The 23,510-nt window shown below is 42.3% G+C and overlaps 1 protein-coding gene across 2 annotated transcripts; it reads right to left on the reverse strand.

The window, feature by feature from the left end:
- Positions 1-2,821: 2,821 nt before the first annotated feature.
- On the reverse strand, positions 2,822-23,077 carry mapk14b (mitogen-activated protein kinase 14b). 2 transcript variants are annotated; one of them, XM_069678058.1, is made up of 12 exons: positions 22,677-23,077; positions 15,193-15,322; positions 11,821-11,879; positions 10,754-10,865; positions 10,374-10,403; positions 10,202-10,249; positions 9,997-10,111; positions 9,248-9,319; positions 6,405-6,484; positions 5,850-5,928; positions 4,970-5,143; positions 2,822-4,866 (listed from the first exon to the last, which is right to left on the reverse strand). In XM_069678058.1, exons 1-12 carry the CDS (start codon positions 22,793-22,795, stop codon positions 4,799-4,801), a joined length of 1,086 nt encoding a protein of 361 aa, XP_069534159.1. In that variant the 5' UTR covers positions 22,796-23,077; the 3' UTR covers positions 2,822-4,798. The 2 variants fall into 2 exon arrangements, with proteins under 2 accessions (XP_069534159.1, XP_069534160.1); XM_069678059.1 differs by lacking the exon at positions 6,405-6,484 and adding an exon at positions 6,968-7,047.
- Positions 23,078-23,510: the final 433 nt, after the last annotated feature.

Consider the following 23,510-nt stretch of genomic DNA (forward strand, 5'->3'; position numbering starts at 1 on the left):
GTAGATGGGAAATATATTGCTTACCCAAGAAAAAAAAAGGGGTCATAGAGTCAATAAACTGACACAGTTATGTCAGTTACACAGCAATATTTAAGCAATCAAGTAAGCTCACATTAGCCACAGTAAGCACTTGGTCAAAGCTTAGAGTCTTTTCAAGTAAGTTAACAACAACCAGCATTATCTGAACTGTACTGGGGTGTGTGAAAAATGACCACCAGAGGGCGCTTTAGGGTGCCATGATGAACATTTCATACATGATATCCCTGTGATTTAACATGTTATGGTTTAATAGGGGATCAGCTGTCTGGTGGTAATCATAGGTTCATCTGTATTAGCTGCAGGGTCACAATGCTGCGTTCAAAGACTGCTCTTCACACCTGTTTAGAGTATAAACCATTATCTGGCATCTTAACCCTTATAGACATGAGCTCTCGCTTCTATTTTTTCTTCTACTTTTTATTTCTAATTCTATTCACTTATGTTATACTGACATCCTGGGTCAAAGGTCAAAGTTTACCCAAGTTATTTTTAGAGGAACAAACAAGAGGCATGAGGACCTGGTGAGCACAACAATGAATTTAGAGACAGTGATTTATTTACTTAAAAAGCTGTAATAGTGTAAAGAGATTAAAAAAGTAACAAGTGATAAACAAGGAGCTCAGGTAACCGACCAACAACATAACATTATTTTTCTTAATTAACTTATTGTATGCTTATCATTTATTTTGAGCCGCAGCTGCAGCCCATGCTCTCTTTAAAACAGATCGAGGCATGAGAAGAAGCCATGCTTCATCATCTCCTCACTTTCCTGTCCCTGCAGGTCAGTCAGCTGAGACATCATGGAGGGTTGACTTTTCCTCCTGCCACTTGTTGCTTTGTCTCTCCAGCGCCTTCTCAGCCTCCTTCAGAGCAGACGTGAGCTTCTTGTGTTTATGTCTCTGGTAAACCGCTTTAGAGAGACAGGAGGTTCTTGATCTCTTCATCTCCTCATGGAGCTCTCCTTCTTCTCCCACTGCTGCTCCTTCTCCTGCAGAGTTATCTTGAAGTCTTCTGCGGCCTGAGGGAGGGTTGACTTTTCCTCCCGCCACTTGTTGCTTTGTCTCTCCAGCTCCTTCTCGGCCTCCTTTAGAGCAGATGTGAGCTTTTTGTTTTTGTGTTCATGTGACTGTTGCTATGGATACCATGTTGTAATTTTTTTTTATTGTTATTTGATTAATTCAATAGTAACAGGTCATTTTAACATCAGACGGACTCCAGATTTTCTGTTCAGTTTTAACAGAAAACAGGAAATGCACAGACTTATTGTAGTCAGGATTTAAACAAATGCTTTAAAACATCTACAAAAGCCCCAATATACCCTATTTTTGTAGAATTATAAAACAACCTTTTTTTTAGTTCTGTTTTTTCCCACATTCCTCTTTTCTTACTCAACAACAATATTCCTGTAGCTTGTAAATAAAACAAGGAACACATGTCTGACCCCATTCATCCTGGTCACCAACTAACATGTGACCACTGGGTGGCGCTGCAGTTCACTAAACAAGACAACCTGCTCCATAAACTGCTGTCCCTGCTGCAGTATGGTCTCTGCTCCTTAGCTGCAGGACCGTATCCATGCACCTGCATAATGTGTGACATTAAAACATTGTAAAGATAAAATGTTGAATGAATTAAGTTTTATGAACTCAGCTCAAAGTGATCATTTCATGAAAGATTTTCATGTAAATAAATGTCTGTTAAGTCACTATCTATCGCCGAATGAGGTAACACAATGGTGATTGAGCTTATGGCCCACTGATGAAAGCCTTTGCATTTGCAATATATAGTATTATTACAGACTGTGGCGACTTTCGTGGAAAAAAATCACAAGCAGCGCCCAGTTAGTGACGCGTTTTCCATCACCCAGCAGTGGTTGATCTGCCAGAGAGGGTAGGCGGAGCTAAGCGGCTGCTTTTCCGGCCTCTGCAAGTGTTGCGATTAAACAGTAATCTACTATGGCTGAACAAACAAAGAAAAGATGGATGACTACAGATACAACTTCAACAATAAGTGACAGTACAAAAACAAGAAACAAATTTGACGCTCAGATGAAGGCAAACAGTCTAAAAAGGAAAGCGACCGTCAGTGAGGACAATCAAGAGTTACAACCGGAGCCAACCGTGGACGTCACACATGCAACACTGTCTGGATATCTGGGAAGTGTGCCCCTGCAATTACCATTTATCGCCATAGGTGCCGCCCAAGAGAACAAAACTGCGATCTTTGAGATTAAAACTTTGTTATATTTTCCATTTACCATTAGTTTTTATTCAAGTCCATCTAATATGTATTTAGTTTCCTTGCAGAAATAGGCTTCCAAAACTAAAGACCCATAGAGAAGGGATCCCATGAGGGCACCATTCTGAACTATATAACTACTGTATGTAAAAAAAAAAAAAAAAGCTATTATATTGTGTAGGAGTCTTGCAAATTGCCTTAGATGCTTTTTTTTGTATTAATTTAACCTTTTAAACGTTCAAGTAATATCTCCCTGACAACTTGTAACATAAACTTAGTTATTGTATGAGTAAATTAACATTGAGGACAGGGAGTCTGCCTGTGTGTATACATGTAAGAACCCTTTCTAGTGTTTGTCTCTAAAGTGGGAGGAGACCCACTGATTGAAGACATTTCCACAAAAACATGGTTTGACTTTTTCTTTGGACACATTAGCTATTCATTCCTGCAGGTTTGGTCACCCCTCTTATCGGCAGAGCTTTTGTTCTACTTGCGCTGTGCTGCCACCCAGTGGTGGGATATTGAAACTCGGCACAACACACTGTAACAGTTGAAAAATAGTAGCCTTTAATTTCTAATGGTGGTATTTACAGGTGGCGTGCTGCCTTGGTACATGTGGTAAAGAACATTGTAAAAAGATATGAACACATCGGGCAAAGAAAGCGTAACCAAATGAACTAGTGACACGGGGATATGGACACGATAAATAATGTAATGTGTGCAGTTTGAAAACTACACAGAATCAGGCGTCAGCATTGCCCTTCAGCATCCAGTGAGTAAACGAACACTCTTTCCCACAAACATGTGCCCTGCTAAATCATTCGAATGGATGACAAATATAGTCCTAGCATTACTCAAAAAACAATCAATAATACAGAATCACAGGAGAACATCAAATCTTGATTTAACACACAGAGAATAAAATAATACATTAGAAAAAGCTCTACATGAAAACAAGCAAATGAAATCGTGAAGACACTTGTTGTTTGGTAGCGAGAGCGACTGTGGATAGAGCTTGTATGTCACGTGTAATCTGACTCCTGTAATCACGTCCAAATCAAAATGTTGTCGTACACTTTAGAGCAAGGAGTCGACTGTTTAGTGGTTTTATGTCAATACAAAATGTGGACTTTGTTTCTGAATATATTTACTTTACGTTTTTGAAAATAGGATACTTTTGGCGGGCAGTACCTTAAGGAACACAGCTGGATAAATAAATGTTGAACCTCTTTAAAACTTTTATCAAACTGATTTAAAACTATACTGTTCGTCCGACATCCTCTGATACACAAGCTGTAGCTGCAGTCACCACGGCTTCACTGACATCTGAGATTACCGAAGATACATTTGGTGTCCGATACAGTAAGATCTTCATAAATAATAAAAAGAACCTAAAATTCTGACAAATAATATTCTCTTTTACATCGATATACAGACAACATAACAAAAGATCATAAATACGAGGCAGACTGGCGCCCCCCGACATTCAAGAAACATTAATAGTACTGTGTTTTATAAATGCAATATGATTAAAAGTACATTGTCAGTTGGTGTTGTGGCGGGAAAAAACATCACATTTCAATGACGTGCGAGCTGAATGCGGCTTGATCATGTGTACGTGGGGATGTAGGGAGTCTGAAACAATCTTTTGAAACAGCAGAAGAAGTGCTGAAAGACCAATCGATGAGGAGGGAAGGAGAGGAAACGGGAACGGATACAAGTCTCCATGCTCTCCATACATTTTGGTTCAAAACGGGACGCTGTAAGCCTTCAAATCACACCATAAGACACATGAAGCCTTGAATGTGCCCTGTAGAGGTGAATATTTTACATATTTTAATCCTATTCTATACACACTCGTATTAAATTACATACTGTTTCTTTTATATGCCATCTGAGACTAAACTCTAGTAATAAAATCCATACTGTCAGGGGGTCGGCTGAGGTGTGACTCAGCTTTTATGACTATCACACACATACGGTAACTGGTTTGACTGAAGTACGTATGTACAAATACTGTCTGCCTTATTTACATGGTTCTACGCACTGATAGAAATTACATATTTAAAGTGTGGAGGAAAGAGAAACTTAAGACACACCGCAGTTTGAAACTTGACGATCCAAGTTTAACTAAGTCGAACTGTTTTGGAAGATTCTCCAATCTGCTTTAAGATCGTGACATGTAGTTTTATGTGTTTTTTAATCAAAGAGGGGGTCACTATAAACATTAATGTCCGAGATAAAAACTCACTATAAATATAGGGGGTCTATTGAGTCTGCCTCAGTGCGTCGGGATGCAGAGTAACAAAAACAGCAAAAGTGGGGGGACGGAAGGAACAGGATGCCAAGTTTTATCCCTGAAATCTCGACGTCCCCCGGAGATGAATGGCGGCAGGCACTTGAATGTCGTGGTTGTGCGCGTGTGTGAGGAAAGTGGTGGATAGTCACAGAGACTGATAGTCCTTAAAAAGTGTTTCTTGGAAAACAAAAAGATGGAAGAAAAGGCGCCTCCTCCTCCTCCTCATGATTCCATCTCATCTCCGTCGAATGAGGGCGCCTCAAAGCTGAGGACCTCCTCGTAGGTTAACCCTGAGAGACGATAAAAGCAGTGTTTGCAGTTATTATCACAGGTGTATTGCGTACACAACTTTCCCCAGGTGAAAGAAAAGACATTCACAATGTGCCAACTTACTCTTCCACTCCTCAATTTCCAGCTCGCGGCTTTCGAAGCTCTGGTCGTAAGGCTCCGCTTCAGGCTCGTCGTCTGGATCGTGGTACTGGGCGAAGTACGGGTGGGCCAGAGCCTCAGGTGCTGTGATCCGCTTGTCTGTGTCCAGCACGAGCATTTTCTCCAGCAGATCCACCGCTTGAACGCAGCAATGAGAAAACAGTAAGTATTGAAAAACAAAGAGTCTATAAGCTCATTCAAACTTAAAGGAGCAATCCGCCCCCGGCCATGCCTGGTTCTCTGTAATCGATAGAGGCAATAATATTTGAAATTGGCGCCATAGCTGTGGAGAAAGTTGTACAAACAGCTTGTGGTTTCGCCCATTCTACATTCCTACAACACCCAGCGTGCATTGTGGCCGTCCCTCTGAAAGGAACGGCCCATTGAGAGACGCTGTTTTCCAGTCAAGGATATTGCTCGTGGCACAGAATCCAAAATACGACGAGAATATACCGGTGGATCGTCTAAAAAATCTTCAGATCTGCAGTCTTTCAAACCTGACGATTTTGAACAAGACATGACATCAGAGGTGGACGTCCTAGATTGAGGAAGTGTAGTTTGGCAAGCTCCCTGGCCTCTGCCAGATGACACGTTTAACGTACAGAGGTTTTCCAGGGCCCATTAGAGAAGCGGATAACGTCCTCCAAAGGCACAGAGCCAAACTGCTTTTTTTTAATCATACCATAAAGGCATTAGCTCCCCATAAAGCATGACAGGACTGAGGTTGAAAAATCGTCGAACCTGCCCTTTAATACACAGGTGAAAACAATGACTTAATGAAACCACTAGAGGGACTCAGTGAGCCAGGGCTGGTGTCAATCATAATGCCAAAACAGGAACTTACCGAGAGGGTTGGCACCAATAAACACATCAGCAAAGTTCCTCTTGGGCATGTAAGAAAGTGAGTTGATGTAGTTCCTCGCCTGTGAGAAAACATGAACAAAACAGCAGAACTGTAACACATCTTCATGCTGTAAAGAGGTGAAAGGTTGCACTAGCTCTAACTGCTACACTTTTTGAGGCACTTGCTTTTTGTCTGGTGCTGAAATATTACAGTACTTCCTATTAGTCAGCATGCTTCAAGCATTTCAATCCCGACCCAAATTCACCACATTTCCCAAACACTGCGCTCCATTTTTCATAACCAATGTGTCACCACAGATAGATCATCAGAAAACACTTGCAAAGCACTCTGGGAAGCCTTGCTGAGACAAGCACGGTGACTCAGAGAGGAAACAGGGAGTGAGTGGAGAGAAAGGAGAGGCTGCTGACTTAACAACAACACATCAGGTCTAACGGTATCTGTCTATAAACAGGACCGTGGGTATCGGCTGGTGCCCCGATTCCAGATAGGGGAGGAGCCGGGGCACCGGGGAAGGTGGAAGGGAGCGTGTCTCACCTCATGGCTGGGCATCCTGCTTATGAGGGAGGCCGGGGGCGTCCCCGTCAGGCGCATTATCTGCTGCAGCTGGTTTATATCTAAAGCTTCCGAGTCAAGGGGCATCATAACATGGAGGTCAGCGTGTCAAAAAGCAAGCAATTTATGGGTAGTTTTTGGTCAGAAGGATGGGACAAGGGGGAAATCACACACAGGATGAGGAGACAGTTTCAGAGCTACAATACACATCAATACTTGCCTAACTATAACCTATAATTAAGTGTCCAGGTATTTACAGAGATTTGTGGCCCCTTCTCCCAGCCCTGCACTGAAGGATTTTTAAAATAAGAGACGTACATGCTAGAAAGAAGTGAGAATCAAAGCCTTGTGCTGTAGGCGAGAAGAAGCCGTATGAAAAACACACCAGTTCAGGCCCAAACAGGTGCAGCTTAGGAGAAGTAGCGCCAATACAAAGTGGTAAAAGTACACCGTCCGACTCTTGCCAGGGCGACAAAGAGGCAGCACAAACAACAGGCGGGAGGGGCAGTGCGGCAGAGCTCGGCAGGCTGGTATTTGACACTCACAGAGTCCGAAGAGATTTTCATCAAGAGCTCGGGCCCTGGGGTTCCGACGAGCATCATTATAAGCTTCAACTGATCAATGTCTAACACACTCACATGAAGGAAAACAGGGAGGGGATGGAGGGTGATGGAGGAGGAGAGAGAGGGGGGGTCATCTGTGTGTGAAAAAGGTTATTCAAACAGTACCAAAAGGTCAACCAGGGTGTTAACGTAACAGGGTTAGGTTACAATAACAACAATCCTATATCCTTTAATTTGCAGCATTTAGAGAGATAGAGCAAGTAGATTCATTTTTTGCTTCTTGACGTATATATGCTATATTTCTGGTAAGCTGCACAATTAATTTATAATCAAACAGCATTTTTTAAGTCACTGAACTGTTAATAAACAGGTTTTATTTCACTCCCTCTAAGCTCCGCAGCATGGGCTCACCGACCAACAGTCTATGTTGGAAATGTCATACAGAAACAGAGACATCTTTACAGGCAATTTGGGAGTGTAAACTTGTTTAGTATTAGAATACATGGGGAAATGTGTAGGTTTAAAAATACCTACATTGCCGAGATTATGCAATACTTATATATCAAAATATGAGTCTGCAGCGATAAAGATAGGGGTTGTCACGGCTGCCCGAGTGATTCTCAGATTACAGAAAAGTACTGTCTTTCCAGATCTTAAAGAGGGGGTATTATGCTGTTTCACATTTTAAGACATATATATATATAATGTTACAATGTTGGATGTCCGGACTAAACGTGGGTGAATTTTCATATCTGTTGATTAAAGTATGTTGGAGTAATCCCCAGGCTTCTCAGCTCAGTCTGCAGGCTGCTGTGAACGCCAGGACACACAGTTTTTTTCTACACGCTGCACTTTGTGATGTCAGAGCAGGCTTCAGAGAGCTGGCCAATCAGAAGAAAGCGGGCTTGTAGGGGCGGGGTTTCTTAAAGGGACAGAGCTGACTGAGTCGTTTCAGACGGAGGCTGTATGAGGGCCTGTGCAGAGCACCAGTGTGAGAGTTTTTTTAATTGTAAATAATGCTAAGCTACTCCACAGGTATCACAGAGTGAAATATGAAGGCTGAAATGAGCATAATTACCTCCCCTTCAAAAAATGGATGGAATTTAGGTTCGTAAAAGGATCATATGAACAAACGTTTAGCTTTAAGAGGTCATGGGACGGTGTTGCTGGGACACTGTGAGGATCTGGCTGTAAATACTGAATGTTTGTTTATTTTGCTTGTGTTAAATGTGTAAATTTACAACAGGCCTTTGACTATTTAGTAACTCAAAGTAAACATACTGTCTGTTTAAAATAAATAAAAACTTTAAGAACAAAAAAGAGTCACTGAACTGTTAACTGACAGTTTGAGGTACTAGTGATCAGCTGCTTCACACGAGACCAGAGAAAGTACGTGTTGGTGATCTATTCTACAAAATGTCAAATACTGTGCAGAGCTCCTGCAAACGTCTCATTTTAGACTTTTGGCTTTGTTCATCAAAGTTCCTCCCACCTGTTACTTCTATACACACGTTAAAGGACCGCCTTTCATTGAGAGAGGAACAATGAGGCAGACTGGAGACATTATTGTACTCTGTGTAATCAACCAACAAGTAGTCATTTAGATTTGTTGACACATTCAATCGCACACAAAGCCAGAGCGTGCACTGAATGAGTGCGAACGGCTTGATTGATTCTTAGCAGGAATCAAACACAGTACACAAAACAAATCCGTGCTTTTGTTCTTTATCAGGACCGTGACCTCAGCATTGTGTGTCAACTTCTGCATTTCAAGGTGTGTGTGTGTGTGTCCTAATCACACAACATGTTCCTGTGTGTTTTCTATTAAACATTGTTATGTTGTGCTGCTATGCATGTGAAGCTTTGTGGGAGGGAAATGGGAAGGTGTGCTGTATCTCGGAGAAACAGTGGAGACAACAGTGGGCAGTGCTGAGTCATCCACCACAGGGGATGCTAACTCCTATCACATGCGCACACACACACACACACCCTTCACTATTCTGGCATGCAGCTCACAAAAGTCAATACTCAGCTATGCTTTTGAGCCAGCTTAAAGTGGTAAAGATTGTGTGTTTATGTGGTCTGTGAGAGCCTTGAATGCAGGAACAATAAACCTCATGCAAGAAATCTGTGATTCTCATCACATGTAAACACGCTAAAAGAACAGTATGCATCCATCAAACTTTTTCAGATCAACCAAACACCGGCAGTGCAGGTGCAGCTATTTATAAATCTGAGGCAATGACAGCGGTGGAAGGATACGGTCTGTGCCGGGGAAGAGCGTCCGTCCGGTAAGCAGTTCAGCCATGATGCAGCCCACCGACCAGATATCCACTATTGTAATGGAAAAAAACATGCAGCATAGTGAAAATGATGCTTCATATGCAGTATCAGATCCATTACAGTCATTAGTTAGGTCACTTTTATGTATGTAATGTTGAATACGAGGCTCTTCAGCATGCTTTTCTGTCCAGAGTGTGTTAACCAGCCATCTGTTCAGCTGGGATTTCTATTTTGGTGATTCATCTGGTCAATTATTTTGCCATTTTGTGCTTAACATCTGCTGCAAAACCAAGCCATCCTCCTTTTGTTTGCATCAAAAACCATTGCATTTAAACTTTTGCTGTTTGTAGTATTACATTTGAACTGGAACAGGAACTCTAAACTTCTTTTGACCACTTATACCAGCATCTTAAAGTCATGTTACACAACTGATTTGGGTGCTTTGACCAGTGCTGCACATTTCCGTCACGATGCACCAACAGCAAATTGAAAAGCTGGACTATTTTCCCTATAAAAGCCCTAATCATTTCTTATGTCACAAAAGCTTAACCGGTTCCGCTGAAGAATAAAACGCTTCATATATCTGGTGAAAAGATGAAGCTTTTATAGATATTTTTTGGATACAGAAGACAGTAAGCTATTTCAGTATCATTTCATTGTGTGAAAAATTGCACAATGTAATGTTGCAATCGAAAACTTCATGATTGAATCTGTGTGTGTGTGTGTACCTGTCATGTTGTAGTGCATCCAGTTGAGCATGATCTCCGGGGCTCGGTACCACCGCGTGGCTACGTAACCCGTCATTTCGTCATCCGTGTGCCGCGCCAAACCAAAGTCCAGGATCTGAGGGAAGAAAGGCGAGAGAAAGAGAGAGTGTAACACATCCTTCTCTGGATGATTACGTCAATCACATATGGTGGATTTGTTTCTTACCTTAAGCTCGCAGTCTTCATTCACAGCCAGATTACTGGGCTTCAAGTCCTGGAGAAAGAAAGAGGCAAGAAGGAAAAGTCAGGACAGAAAACAGAGAGGCATGTTTATCATTTGTGCCTGCCATCAGTCCATCAGAACATGAAAAGAAGGACATGAAAGAGTGTGGACTTACTCTGTGGATGATGTCTGCAGAATGGATGTACTGTGGGAGAATAGAACAAAATACTGAAACTTCGACCACACTGTTATGACAACATATTTCACTGTGTTTGTGTGTCACAGACACAGACACACTGATACAGTTAGCAAACTACAGTTGGTTGTATATGCCATTTCAACAGACAGCACAGATCAAAAAGTAATACGTGGTCAACGCCAGAAAAAAAGTTAGAGTAACAGACATCTGTATGTTTCTACAGACTAAAAAAGCGAGGGGAAAAGTCGAAGTTTGTAGCTTAACTTGTAAACGATCAGATGAGTCGCGTAAAACATGGTACTGATAAAAAGGAATAAGGCCCCAGCAGCTCTGAGCCGAATCGTTGTGTCACTGACCTTTAAGCCTCGCAGGATCTGGTAGATGAGGAACTGGACGTGATCATCGGTCAGCTTCTGACACTTGACGATGTTGTTGAGGTCTGCACCCATTAGGTGTGTCACCAAGTAGCTGCAAATCATAAAGTAAAGCCAGTCAGATGAGGCATTGAAATCTGTGTCGCTCTTTTCTTTAGTATTCTATTGTTTTTTACAGACGTAGTTTATGAAAGGCCCTTTGTCTTTTTCAACGTGAAAAAATATATACTTGTTATTCTATCTGCAATAATGAATGAAAGGAAAGATGTTTGCTTTACTATTTTACGTAACTTTTGCTTCCAAAAGCTATAAGAACGTTTGCGTGGGAGAGAAATAGATGTACAGAGAGGGGAAAGGGGTAATGGCCCGATTAGTTCACTTATCTTTTTTCATGATAGTGGAATGTTTTCACAGCGCACAGATCAGCTGAGTGTAAATGTAACGTCTGTGTACGTTATATCTGCTTTATCTGACCTCATACCACAAGAGAGGCGTCACCGGCTCGTCTGTGATCATGCACACATCTGCTTCTCCTGCATCGCTGCAGAGGGATCGATTTCACAATGTTTCTGCCTTCGTTTGGTCACATGAGAAGGAAAGTGTCGCTTCTTATTGTGCAACTTCCACGCCTCGCAATTGTGTGTGTGCGTACGTGTGTGTTTGAGCTTCATCTCACATTTCCACAAATGTGCAACATGCTGATGACGTCACAGCATGTGGAGAATTCAAGGACACTGATTGAGTATTCGATGCACACACACACTGTACCCCCAGAGACTGCCAGATGGCTGTTACCATGGAGACTAGCTGTGATGTGTATGGCGCACGTGTCCACCCTACATTCACCTTGGTATAAAACCTGCTACATGCTGGACTCGCAGGAAGTTATGACCAGAAGGAAAATGACTTTTGGTGACTCTAGTTTTGAGAGTGTGTTAGTCTTGATTTTGTGTGTTGATATGAAGGATTTCAAACGACAGAGGAGGCAGAGAGAGAGGGAAACTTAAAAAGACAGAGAAAAAGAGAGAGTGAGAAAAAGTGTGACTTACACATCATTGAACTCCTCTAAGCTCGTCCCTGGTGTGAAAACGTCTAATAGGCCGATCACCTGCAGGCAAGAAACAAACACATTAACATTTATATGTGTGACAGAGTAACAGTTAATAAAAAAAGCATCTTTTGTTTCTGTCTACTGTTTCATCCTGCTACGCATTATCTGACTCTGTCTCATTTAGTCAAACAAGCCGACAAGTCATGTCTTGAAAAACGATTCCAGTTTAAGGCGCTAATGCGAGCTGATATGTGTAGTGACGTACACTCGGTTAGCCTTGCGCTGTGTTTTGGTTAACAAGTGGTTTAATCACATAAACAGGGTCGGAGAACAACCGCAACAGATATGATTTGAGAGGAAGCAGCTTTATCTGTTACAGCTTGTGCATCGAGCTGACAGGAGAAGAACCAGCAGTGTCAGTGCTGTGTCTAATGTGTGAAGACAGAAGGTAAACATTTACAGCCCCAGAGGCAATGTGACATATTAGTTTGAGTACGTTTAAACTGGTGCTTTTCACAACAAGAGAGCTTTAATTCAACATTTTGATTGTGTTTTCTTTTCACTCATAAACATTACGGCTCCATATAGAGTGAGTAAGAGCTTCAGGTTTGACTGGAGCAGATGAAAAGAGAAAGAGAACATTGTAGGGGATTATCATACATGCATGAATGTATCTACAGTATATTTAGACGTACACATGCTGGTACACTGGCTGCACCCCCTTTAGTGCCCACCCTGCTCCCGCCCCCCTGCAGAGACGTTGGGTAGCTATTGTAAAAAAACACAGTGGAGCAGCCCGCCCACACAGGGCACAGACTCGCAGCTGATTGGTTGGCTGCTGCCACAACAAACGGCGGATTGGTCCGCACAGGCTTCCCAAAACCCAGGGAGTCTCCTGGCAACAGCGGGAGCAAAACACAGATTCCCTCTCCGGGTGAAGCGAAGGCAGGTATTAAAACACTTTGATGATTAAAAACAAAAAGGAGGACAGCTTTAAGCAATTTGTCCCTGTATGATGAAACACAACCTGCTAACAACATGCTCATTAATAACCAGAAGTATAACCTTTAAGATAAGCTGTCTGGAGCAACACTCAGATTAAAAAAAGATGTTTAATTTAGATTTATTGTGCAACTTCCTGACGTTTTTAGACATAAACATGTTGCTTTTATAACAGCAATAACGGCACTGATTCTGTATCCTCCAAAAATCCATGCTTCTAAACAGAGATAGATGCACTGAGTCATTTCAACAGTAGCACAAGTCCACCATGCAACACTTAAACGCTTTGCCCCCTTCACACTTTCTATACTTTTCAAGCTGCAGAGTCTCTTTTTTTCCCTCTGTGGAGGTGTTATCTAAAACTGCTGTGCTTTGCAGCGCCATACAGAGGAAGCACCAGTCCTCCATGTCACTCATCAAGTCCCATAACGTACGGTTTCGACTCATTACAATAGCTGGCTGCAAATTACTGAGAGTATTCTTTACAATGCAAACTCCCCCTTCTCCCTTAATTAGACCCTGAGCATTGATAGACTACTCGTCTTACTCACACACTCATACAAACCATTCACCAGTGTAGCTGCTCCCACACAGCACACAAACACCCATCACTGCACTTCAGCTGGAGAAATCATAACCGCTAACATTGCATAACACAAGAGGATCCACAGTGCTTTGTGGCTGTATGCAGCTGCAGCGCATAGGAACGAGGAAATGTGTTTGCGTGCCCACACTAAAACAGAAAGATGTGTAAAATCAAAAGTAAAGCAGCAGAAGACACTGACAGGATGTATTAAATGATAATTGGATGATCCAAATATGCTGCAGACCAAAGGATAAAGACACCACAGACGGTGTTCAGGCTGCAGTTATAAACCTGTTAGGTGAGTCACTGCTTTAGACGCAGAGCACAACGTGCTTAATCACTCGCAGGGGGAACTTTTTCTAACCAAACATGCCAGCAAACAAAGTCCCCCTCGCTGGAGGCCAGTGTGCTTCTGTGTGCTGTTTACCCTGTCACACATGAAACTAACACTATGAGTTTCTGCTTCTCGACATATTGCTATTTCTTAAATATACCTGTAGCTTTCACACGGCTGCACAATTTATCGAATATTAATACGGATCACGATTTTGGCTTACCCACGAGAACAAAATGATCGATGGTGATATTGACGTTTAAAATGCATGCTCCGCCGGTCAAGTACAATCAAATCAAGCGCTCCCTAAACCAACAGCCGCTCCCCCAGGGGGCGATCAAGAGGTATTGGCTTCACTTTTGGGGAAGCCGGCATGTCATGAGCGCCTACCTTACAGCGGCAGTTTAGAGTGGAAGAGTAAACAACAGAGACGGGTGTTTCGGTTCAATGAGTGACCATGTTAACTGGTGACTCTCAGCCGAATGCATCTGCGGTTGTCGTAGTTACAGCAGCTGTTGAAAACGGGAAGAGAATACGTAGCTGTCCTTGTGAGGTTGCTTTTCATTACGATCTCTTAATATGCTTATCTGTTACGTCTGTGTTATTTATGCAAACGTGTTATAAAGACTACGAACGCTGCTTGTTATGCTAAAACAGGTCGACACTTATTAAACCGAAACATTGGTCCCCCTGAAACGGCTGGACATCGGTTGTTTGGAGGTATATTGGGTTGAGGGCAAGCACAAGAAAAAATAATGTGCATAAAATTGGTGTCTGCACCACAAAGCAACACAACTGACTTGTTCAACCAACTGAAAAAATACCACAAAGTGCAGTAAAATAAGTGTACGATGGTCAAGGGTCAAGATTTGTCCAGCGTCGAGTCAGACATCCATAACAGTGCGACACCCTGTCCACTAAACTCCCAAAGACACACTGACATTACCAATGCAATTGCATGTCTCTAGAAGATGCCCTGAATTCAGATAAAGAAGCTAATTTTATCTTATGCATGATGCAAAAATTGTACAGCGCTGCTTTGTATATTTAAATGTGAAAGCACATTTAAAAGATGTTGTTTGTAGGTATTTATCAGTTGCTTGCTGCTTGCTGCTTGCCTGCGGATATTTTATACCATCTTGAGCTGTCAAAGCACCATTACAGCTGTGACGAGTTCTTCCTTTAAACTCCTGCGTCACCAGGTTCTCCATACACACAACTACACTCTTAAAGGCAGAGCTAAATAAGCTCCGGCAAGAATTCACACAGCTTAACAATGTAAGTAGTGGAGAGTCATTAATACATCCTGTGTAAATCTCACATGCACACGTATGCTAGGCTTTCTTAAGAGCTGAACTACAAAACAATGCATGCATTATACAAAGGAGGCCGGGGGATGGAGTGGAGGTGGAGGTGGGGGTGGGGGTGTTTGTTTGCAGGTGACTTACATTCTCGTGCTTCATGTGTTTGAGCAGCCGCAGCTCTCTGTACGTTCTCTTTGCGTGGATGATGGACTGGAAAGGTCTCGACAACTTCTTCACGGCTATCTTCAGGCCTGTCTTCATATCGTACGATGAGCTGAAAAAGACAAACAAAGAGGGTTTGACACCAGTTAGACCTTATTTGTGTGAAGCTGTGACATTACATCGGGCTAATGAGAATAGACCTAAAAACATTTGCCTCCATCTAGCTGAGAATTAGATGTTTTACCGGTCTGTGTGGGCCGCTTTAACCCGATAAACAAAGAAAATAATTGCATAACTCAGAGCTCTTGTTTCGCTTCTTATTATTCTCCTCAGCCTAAAGCTGTTTGAGGAACATGACTGAACGTGTTGCATTGTGTACCAGGAGAGTGTGAAAATCCACCAGTTGTAAACTGCAACAAGAATAAATAACATGTTGGAGAGTGAATATCTGCGGAAAAAAAAGCAGCGTTCAGACGGTGTTGCAGATGATCTGCTTTAATTATATTGTTTACATGTTCCTGGGGGGGGGGAACGGGTGCAATAATGCAACTATACCTCAGCTGTGTGGTTTGGCACATGATGTCTAAGACCACTCATTACTGGCCACTGTTATTACAGCTCTATTTGTTCATGCTTTATTCTACACAGTAACAGGAAATTACCTGCAGGCCTTAACATCTCCGTTTTTAGAATCCATGAAAACATCATTGTAGTAATTTAATAGTATTAAAATAACACGACTAAAACAACCGAGGTGTTACGCAATATTCTGTGAAACAGGAAGAGAAACACAGAAATGACACAAACAGAAAAAACGGACTGTAATTACCTACGTGACCCAGTTTCTCCCTGGTGCATAAACTATTGACAACAGCTGATTTCTGCGCTCAAAATCAGCCCCTCCCCTGCAATTATGCGGGTGTTTTAGTCATTAGTCAGCATTTCATTTATTGTATTTCTCATTCAGTTGTGAGGGTGTGAACACAATACATCGTTGTCCCATAAGAGCCGGTGCCAAGACTCAAAATAGGTTTGGCTGAGGGTGAAATGTAAAATAAGAAATAAGACACAAAGTGCACGTGATATCAAAAGCATGTATAGTAAGCATCCTGCTGCAAGGATGTAGGACTGTTTAAACCCATGTACACTGTAAAAAGAGTAAATAAATCAAGACACAGACAGACAGATGGGAGGGGGGTAGAAATAGAGGCAGATGGGCCGTGCCTGCTGAATAAGTGTGACATTGCTGCATTTCCGGTATCTGTGAGGAAACACAACCCACTTACAATAAACCGCATTCCTTCCAGGTCAGTCACTTAAGCTTCATCACTGAGGCCAGATTGCAAAATGAGTACAAAAAACAGAGTTGTTTTTGTGCTGAAGAGGGCCGCTTCCTCTTATTGTGGTCGAGCCGTGCAGGTTTTTAAACATTAAGAGGATCCCTTAGAAGCTCACTCGTGTGTTGTTGCATCCTGCTAAATGTACCTGAACTATCTGATCTTCTGACCCAGTCTGGAGCTGCACTGTGTTTAGTTCAAGGCCATGTCATCCACTCTACTTCTGACAGGAGAAGATTGGAGCAATTTCCTCTGAAGACATCGCACAAACTTGACAGAGATTTGAACCCATGACCTTTTCACCACTTTTTCACCAATTAAAATGAACTGTTCACTCACACAAATGTACTTCTAATGCTACTATTGGTCGTGTTGTTCACTTCCTTAGTGCATCCATTATAAAAACATTAAGATAAGCAGCGTGTTTGTTCCAGTAAGCGAGAGATAATCTCCCACACCCTCTGAACGCCACGTTCCAGGCCAACGGAACAACTTGTAAATGTGTCACTTGTGAGAGAAAACCTGTACTCTGTCAACACAGAGTACACCAAAGCTAAACGTGAAAACAAAGTCACATGTATGCTGTGTTTGAAACTTGCTGCTAATCTGCAGGACAAACAAGACAGGTCTAAGCATACACCGTCCAATTAGTGTGTAATAAATGGAAGTGCAATAAGAGACGGCCGTAAAAATGTGGGCTGTAAAAGGTGGCAGCATGAGACCGGGAGTGATCCTCAGCAGTATGTCGACGGACAGACAGAAAGAGTGAGCACACGGGCAAATGACTTTTGAGACGTCTGAAGGAATCGTGTCATTTAGAGAATACAGAGACAAAAGTAGGGATGCACCAATCCCAGCTTTCCTGGGTTGTTCTTTTCGATTCAAATCTTAGTTTACGTCGACAAGCGCTCACTGTGATAAGTTCTACAGCTACATGCAATATCTGCAAAGTCATTATTGCAAATTAGTGCTATCAAATTTGGCTACAAATGATGTTGATTATTCCTTCTAAAAAAAGAAAAGAGTGAAAATCTCTCTCTCTCTCTCTCTGGCCGGGCTGGGATTTGAATTCCCATCATTACCATGCTCCGTAACCAAGGGAGTGCGAGCGTGGACATACAAGAACACACGAGACAGCCGCAGTAGTGCTGATTTTTGGTCACATCGAATATTCATTTTAATAACCGAATATCCTTTTTTTTTTTTACTACACTTCGGTTATATATTCGAATTCAGAGTATTCATTGACAGCCTTATTGCACATATAACAACGTAATCACGCAGCTCCAATAGCATCATGTCAAATTTAAGGTATTAGATTATGTGGCTTTACATATATAAGAAAAACTCAAGCGTCTTGCAGTAAAACATACAAGGACAAAGCCAACATATAAGGATTGAAAAAGTGTGCGCACAAAGCTTACATTCATAATTAACTCTCTGAGTAATAAACTTCTCCACCAGAGACTCCACCAGCACATTTATGCTCAGGAACGTGGTTAACACTTATCTTAGCACACACAAAACAAGTCTTATCTCTGAGTAATCTCAATTTTGTGCTACCATAAGCGTTCACAATTTACTGCATATATCTTTTATCAGTTATGACATACGTGAGAACCTTTTTTAATTCATCTGTACATTTGAATTCCAGTATTATATCATCTTTTGTGGACCAAGTCTACAGGGGGGAAATATGACCGAATAAAAACACAACCTGCTTTACGAGCATTTAACTGCTCTGACACGTCATCCAAACACAAGTCAAAAGGAGAATAGATAATGACGCCCCCTGCCCAAACACCTTTAGTTGACATAATAGTCAAATGCAGCTCTGTGCCATTTGACTTGCATGTTCAGAGAGAAACAACAAGGTTCATGACTGTTTAAATTCTAACATCTGACTATAGCTTTTGTGCACTGATGTAACTGTGCTCGCTTTAACACCAGCTTGATTATGCAATGTCCATATAAGGTCTCTGAGTAACAACAGGAAGGACAGTATCTGTCATATAAGCCTGTAGTTATTAAGAGTAGTTTTTAATGTCTTTATGGTTATGACAGGAACTACAGCCGAGAGATGACGGCCAGGTGGAACATTGTGAACTGAAAGGCAAATATAACAAGAGGAGAAGAGGAACAAGGTTGTGATGAGCCTATTTTACATGTTGAGCAGTAATCTGTTCCACATTCACTTTGCGTCACAGAGCTTTGTTAAAATGTTTTACATACAAATGGAGTTATCCTTAATGGAGTTATAAAAGAAGAGTTATGCTTAGTGACAGGAAGATAACCTGGTTAAGATGTTTACACAGCAGCAGCAATAACCTCCTCTCATTTCCACCATCCAGCTTTAATTAAATGATCACAGGGCAATCAAACGCAGTGATTTTCCTTTACTCTGCTTCCTGATAAAACCGAACCGCAGGACGTACCCTCCTTCATCTCCCAGGTAAACTGGTTCTCAGGTCTTTGTGGGGCAGGGAGTTCTGTGTGCAAGTTCGAGAATCAAGACCGGCAAGTTGTGCACGCCTTGTGTTTTCTTAACTCTCCCACACAATGTTTGGATTTAGTCATTAGTCTTTGAAACAATAGTTACTGAAGAATGAGTCTCCTTGCTCATTCACCCTGCATGTGTTTTAAAATCCTTTAATTTGTAGAGTCATCGCATTTACACGCAAGCTGTTGGGCTAATAAGGTAGAGACATGCACATGAAGAGTTTTAAGTTTTAAATCATCTGTTGATATGGAATACATTCTATAATAATAAAAACATATTGGGGGCAGTGGTTAGCGCTGTTGCCTCACAGCTAGAAGGTCACTGGTTCAAACCCTGGTCTGTGTGGAGTTTGCATGTTCTCCCTGCACATGCTCTCCGGGGGCCCCGGCTCCCTCCCACAGATCAAAGACATAAGGTTAGGTTAATTGGTGACTCTAAATTGGCATTGATTGACTGGCGATCAGTCCAGGGTGTACCCCCGCGGGACAGCTGGGATAGGCTCCAGCACCCCGTGACTCTGAACAGGTTATGCGGTATAGATAATGGATGGATGGGAAAAAGAATTGGTAAAACAGATTAATACTGGAACTTGCGAAATTCAAATGCAATAAGTTGCATCTTCAGGTATCTCAGCAGACATGATGCATGATGTCTGCGTGTAAGACGTTCTGGAGCTCTTAAACCCTTATTCATAACTTTATACCAAAATGAACGGTTGTACCCTTCTGCCGTCACAGATGCATTCAGTCATGTGAGCTACATGTCTAAGTGCTGGTTTTAAATGTAAGCCTGCTGTTTGTTTAGAGACGTGACAAGTCAGTGCACATGTCTTTTGGGTTAAAACCATGTGCGTCAGCCAGAACCGGCCACAGTATTACACGTTCTCACCACATTAGCCTCCTCAGACAATCCTTGTTAAATCGGCATAATATCTATTGCTACATGTTGTCTGCTAAGACAAAGTAAAACGTTGTTATAAGATTGTTACACTTCATGGTAATAATACTTCTAAGAAAGCTGACAGAATAAGCATTTGGAGCAGAATCACTTTCATGGAATGTTCTAGTATACATCTTTAAACACACAGAGGCGATAAACAAGCACAGAAAACCTGAACAAATCAATTCAACTATTAAATGTCGAAGTGTTTTGAGAATGAGGGATCGTCCAAAGGAACACATTCCTTCGCGAGTTTCACATTCACATCATCAATAACTACTTTTGATGATTTATCACAGCCATCCGTCAAAGTATTTTTATGATTTCATCAAAACCTCAAATATTCAGATGTTATTATTTTCACCATAACTTGTTTTTTTTCCCATGAGTCAATGATTTAATATGCGTACACGGCCCTGTGGGCCTGCATGACTTACGTGCTTGTATCTGCTCCGATTAGAAACGTAGACTTAAAAACACGAGGCTCTCAGCAGCTCACAGTCCATACTGTGATCCCAGCCAGCAGCGTTCACTAGAAAATGCCTTTTTTCCCCCACATTAACCCTGGATCTCCTCCAAGTCTGACATTTACAATGAAACAAAGATCAGAAAATGTGGGGATTGTTGCAACGGGAACGTGATTTAAAAAGCATCATAGTACATGCTTTGTATATTTAAAAGCTGGGACGAAATCAAGCTGAGAGCCTGATGAGCGTTATGGCAGCAACAACAAAGACTCTGTCGGCTGAGCGACTGAGAGCGCGTCTCCAGCTGACCAACAGCCGTTACGTGCGGGAGAAGGTGCTGTGAGGTTATTTATACTTTTCAGACACCTTCTGAAGGGTTTTAATGACACCCTGCTGTTTGGACTTTGCATGCAGAATGAATTTTAAGTCATGCATTTGGCCTTTTTTGTGGTGGTGGGAATCTCAGAGAATCCTACAACTGGATACCAGTTCTGCAAATTGATTTGATACTGCACTGTTTTCAGGTTTGTACTCTAACCAAGTTACACCAGGAAAGTGGAAGGGAAGCATACAGACAACACACGATTTGAAAGAGGAAGAAACGAGTTAAGAGAGATTGGCGAGAGCACGCATTCGTAAGAGCAGACTGAGGTTTGTGCGTTCAATCTCAATCATGTGCGCACTCCCAATCATGTGCGACTCTCAGGGTCTACTCTCTCAGTTTCCTTCAGCTGATTCGGCATAATTTTGGACCAACAACTGAAACAAGACACGCCTACATCTGAATATCAGGGTCACACAAGGAAAAAAAAGGTCGCTGATTCTCTGCAAGGAGCGATTAGTCACCATATGACTATTTATAACACCATGTGATTTATAAATTTAGCATAATATTTCAATTACTGTGGCTGTGGGGATCTGTGCTATAGAGCAAAGTTCAGCTGAAATCTGGCGATTGCACTGATCCCCTTACCGGCAGCTAGATTATTCATACAGGAAATTGAATTATTCTGAGGAAAACTAGCCCATGATAATCTTATTGGATTTCTTTGAACCAGTTTTTTGGGGACTTTGGGACTTGCATTTGAGTTCCACTTACTATAACAATGTACAATAATGACTATTTTGCATAATTTGTGGGGAAAACAAAGTCACCTTTTCCATTTTAGGCACACTTTTGGGCCTAACATAATAGCATATTATTAGTTTATTACAGTAGCTATTATGAAGACGCTTTCCATATCAATGCCTGTAACCTCGTATACAGCACTGATATCTGCAAAACACACATAAAGCAGCACATGAAGGTGTGGAAGTACTTAGGATGTAAACTAACAGTAAAGTTAAAATAAAGGTCCTGATGCTATCCATGACTTCGTGATGACTAAAAACGCGTTACAGCTGAGGCCACTACCTAACCTCGGGACTGTGAGTCATGGGTGTACTACAACGGGAGAAAGGGTGACATCATTCTAGAGTCATCATCCTCTTCGGATAGGCTCCTATAGAAAGCTCTCACTATGCACGAGGGGGGCCTACTTTCCGAAAACCACGTGACCTTCTGGTACTCTGCAGGCTGCACCCAACTAGAAAATGCAAAGTGCATGCAATGTGCGGGTGTGTAAAGTGCCAGGTTGTGCGAGCAGGACTACAATACTCTTCTAGTGTGTGGCGATTGTTCCGTTTGGTGTTGGTCGACCCTCAGTGTTAAGTGAGCACGGATCAGATCTCACGAGCAGGGGCCACTTTGGCAGATGATGCAAGCACGGACATGCCCCTGATTCTACAGAAAACAGACTGATGAACGATTAAAAAGCGCTGTTCTGCATTTTTAACACTGGGATATATCTACACTTGATACTGGACAAGCCTGTGTGCTCACTAGAAACGATCTGTACATACAGGTGTTAACAGGACAAGAGTAAGCTAGACAGCACAACAAAAAATATGCACAAAAACAAAAATAATCCCCGCCCGCCGAAGAAATACGATCAACGCCGAAGCGTGCACGATGTTGCATCAATTCATAACAGACTAAGTATTAAAATGTAAACACATTGGCACTTCTTATATATCGCCAGCTTCCCCCTAGCAGCCTTCACAGACTGATAAGCAGCCCGTGGGGAGGTTACTCTGACGGGCCTCTGTGGGTGGTGGGAACCCGCTCGGTTGTTGTGCAATGGTGCTATGTGCTCTCGTCAGTGCTCTGCAACAACTGCTTACCATACGGATCCGTAAGCACCGGAGCCGACGGGAGATAAGTTCTCATACCGCTCCGGGACCTCCCACACGGTTTTGTTGAGCTCCTGTCGGTAGAAAGTGGGTCTCTCCTTCTGCGACATTCCTGCGGATTTACCAGCCGCGCAGCGACAAAACAAGCCAGCGGAAACTTCTGCCCTCTCTCTCCTCTCCTCCCCGAGTGGCACGACGTGGTGTGCTGCTGCTCCCTGCGAAAACTCAAAAAACCAAGGCGGTCCTGAATCGCACAAAACTTCAGCAACCCCGTCGGTGCAGCTGTGCAAAAATCCCCACCTCTGCGTGCACGTCGGCCGCTTGGAGTCAACTTCTTCTACAAACCGCACTCGGGTCAGGAAGCTCACTCTGGACAAGCTTTCGTTGAATTTTTCGCCCAGTTCTTTTCTGGGGCGCGCGGAAACGTGAACGTGCACGTCGCTTCGTCATTGCGCGCTCGCGGCAATAATTATTTCCTCGCGAGATCTGGGTCGCTATTGGGAAACCTGGGGATATCCCGTCCCTGCTGTGAACATGAGTGGGAATCTCCCTCTGTCAATCACTGAACATGTTTGGCCTGTTTAAATGAGTCATAGACAGCTTATGATCACACTCGTGTTTAATAAAGCTACCTGACTGGAATCTAATCAGGCCAAGACTGAACCATGACGCATTAGAACATTAAACATTATATACAAAATAATGTACATTGGCTGTGGTTTTGTTTTCCTTCTTAATCACAAAGATTAAGAATTATTTTTTGTAACTAAAAAGAAGAAAAGAATATTATGTACCTACGTATAATTATCAGAAACATAAAACAAT

The sequence above is a fragment of the Semicossyphus pulcher genome, unplaced genomic scaffold (genome assembly GCF_022749685.1).
Source record: "Semicossyphus pulcher isolate SPU_LCO1_2020_fin unplaced genomic scaffold, fSemPul1.0.p SCAF_3, whole genome shotgun sequence".
Classification (NCBI taxonomy): domain Eukaryota; kingdom Metazoa; phylum Chordata; class Actinopteri; order Labriformes; family Labridae; genus Semicossyphus; species Semicossyphus pulcher.

What these genes read in the sequence shown, in the direction of transcription:
- mapk14b (XM_069678058.1), bottom strand. Translation starts at nt 22,795, where the DNA reads ATGTCGCAGAAGGAGAGACCCACTTTCTACCGACAGGAGCTCAACAAA. An exon ending in GCTCTTCCCCGGCACAGACC is followed by an intron (nt 6,485 to 9,247) that starts GTATCCTTCCAC and finishes CGGAAGCTTTAG; the next exon opens with ATATAAACCAGCTGCAGCAG. An exon ending in GCAGGATGCCCAGCCATGAG is followed by an intron (nt 5,929 to 6,404) that starts GTGAGACACGCT and finishes GTTTTCTCACAG; the next exon opens with GCGAGGAACTACATCAACTC.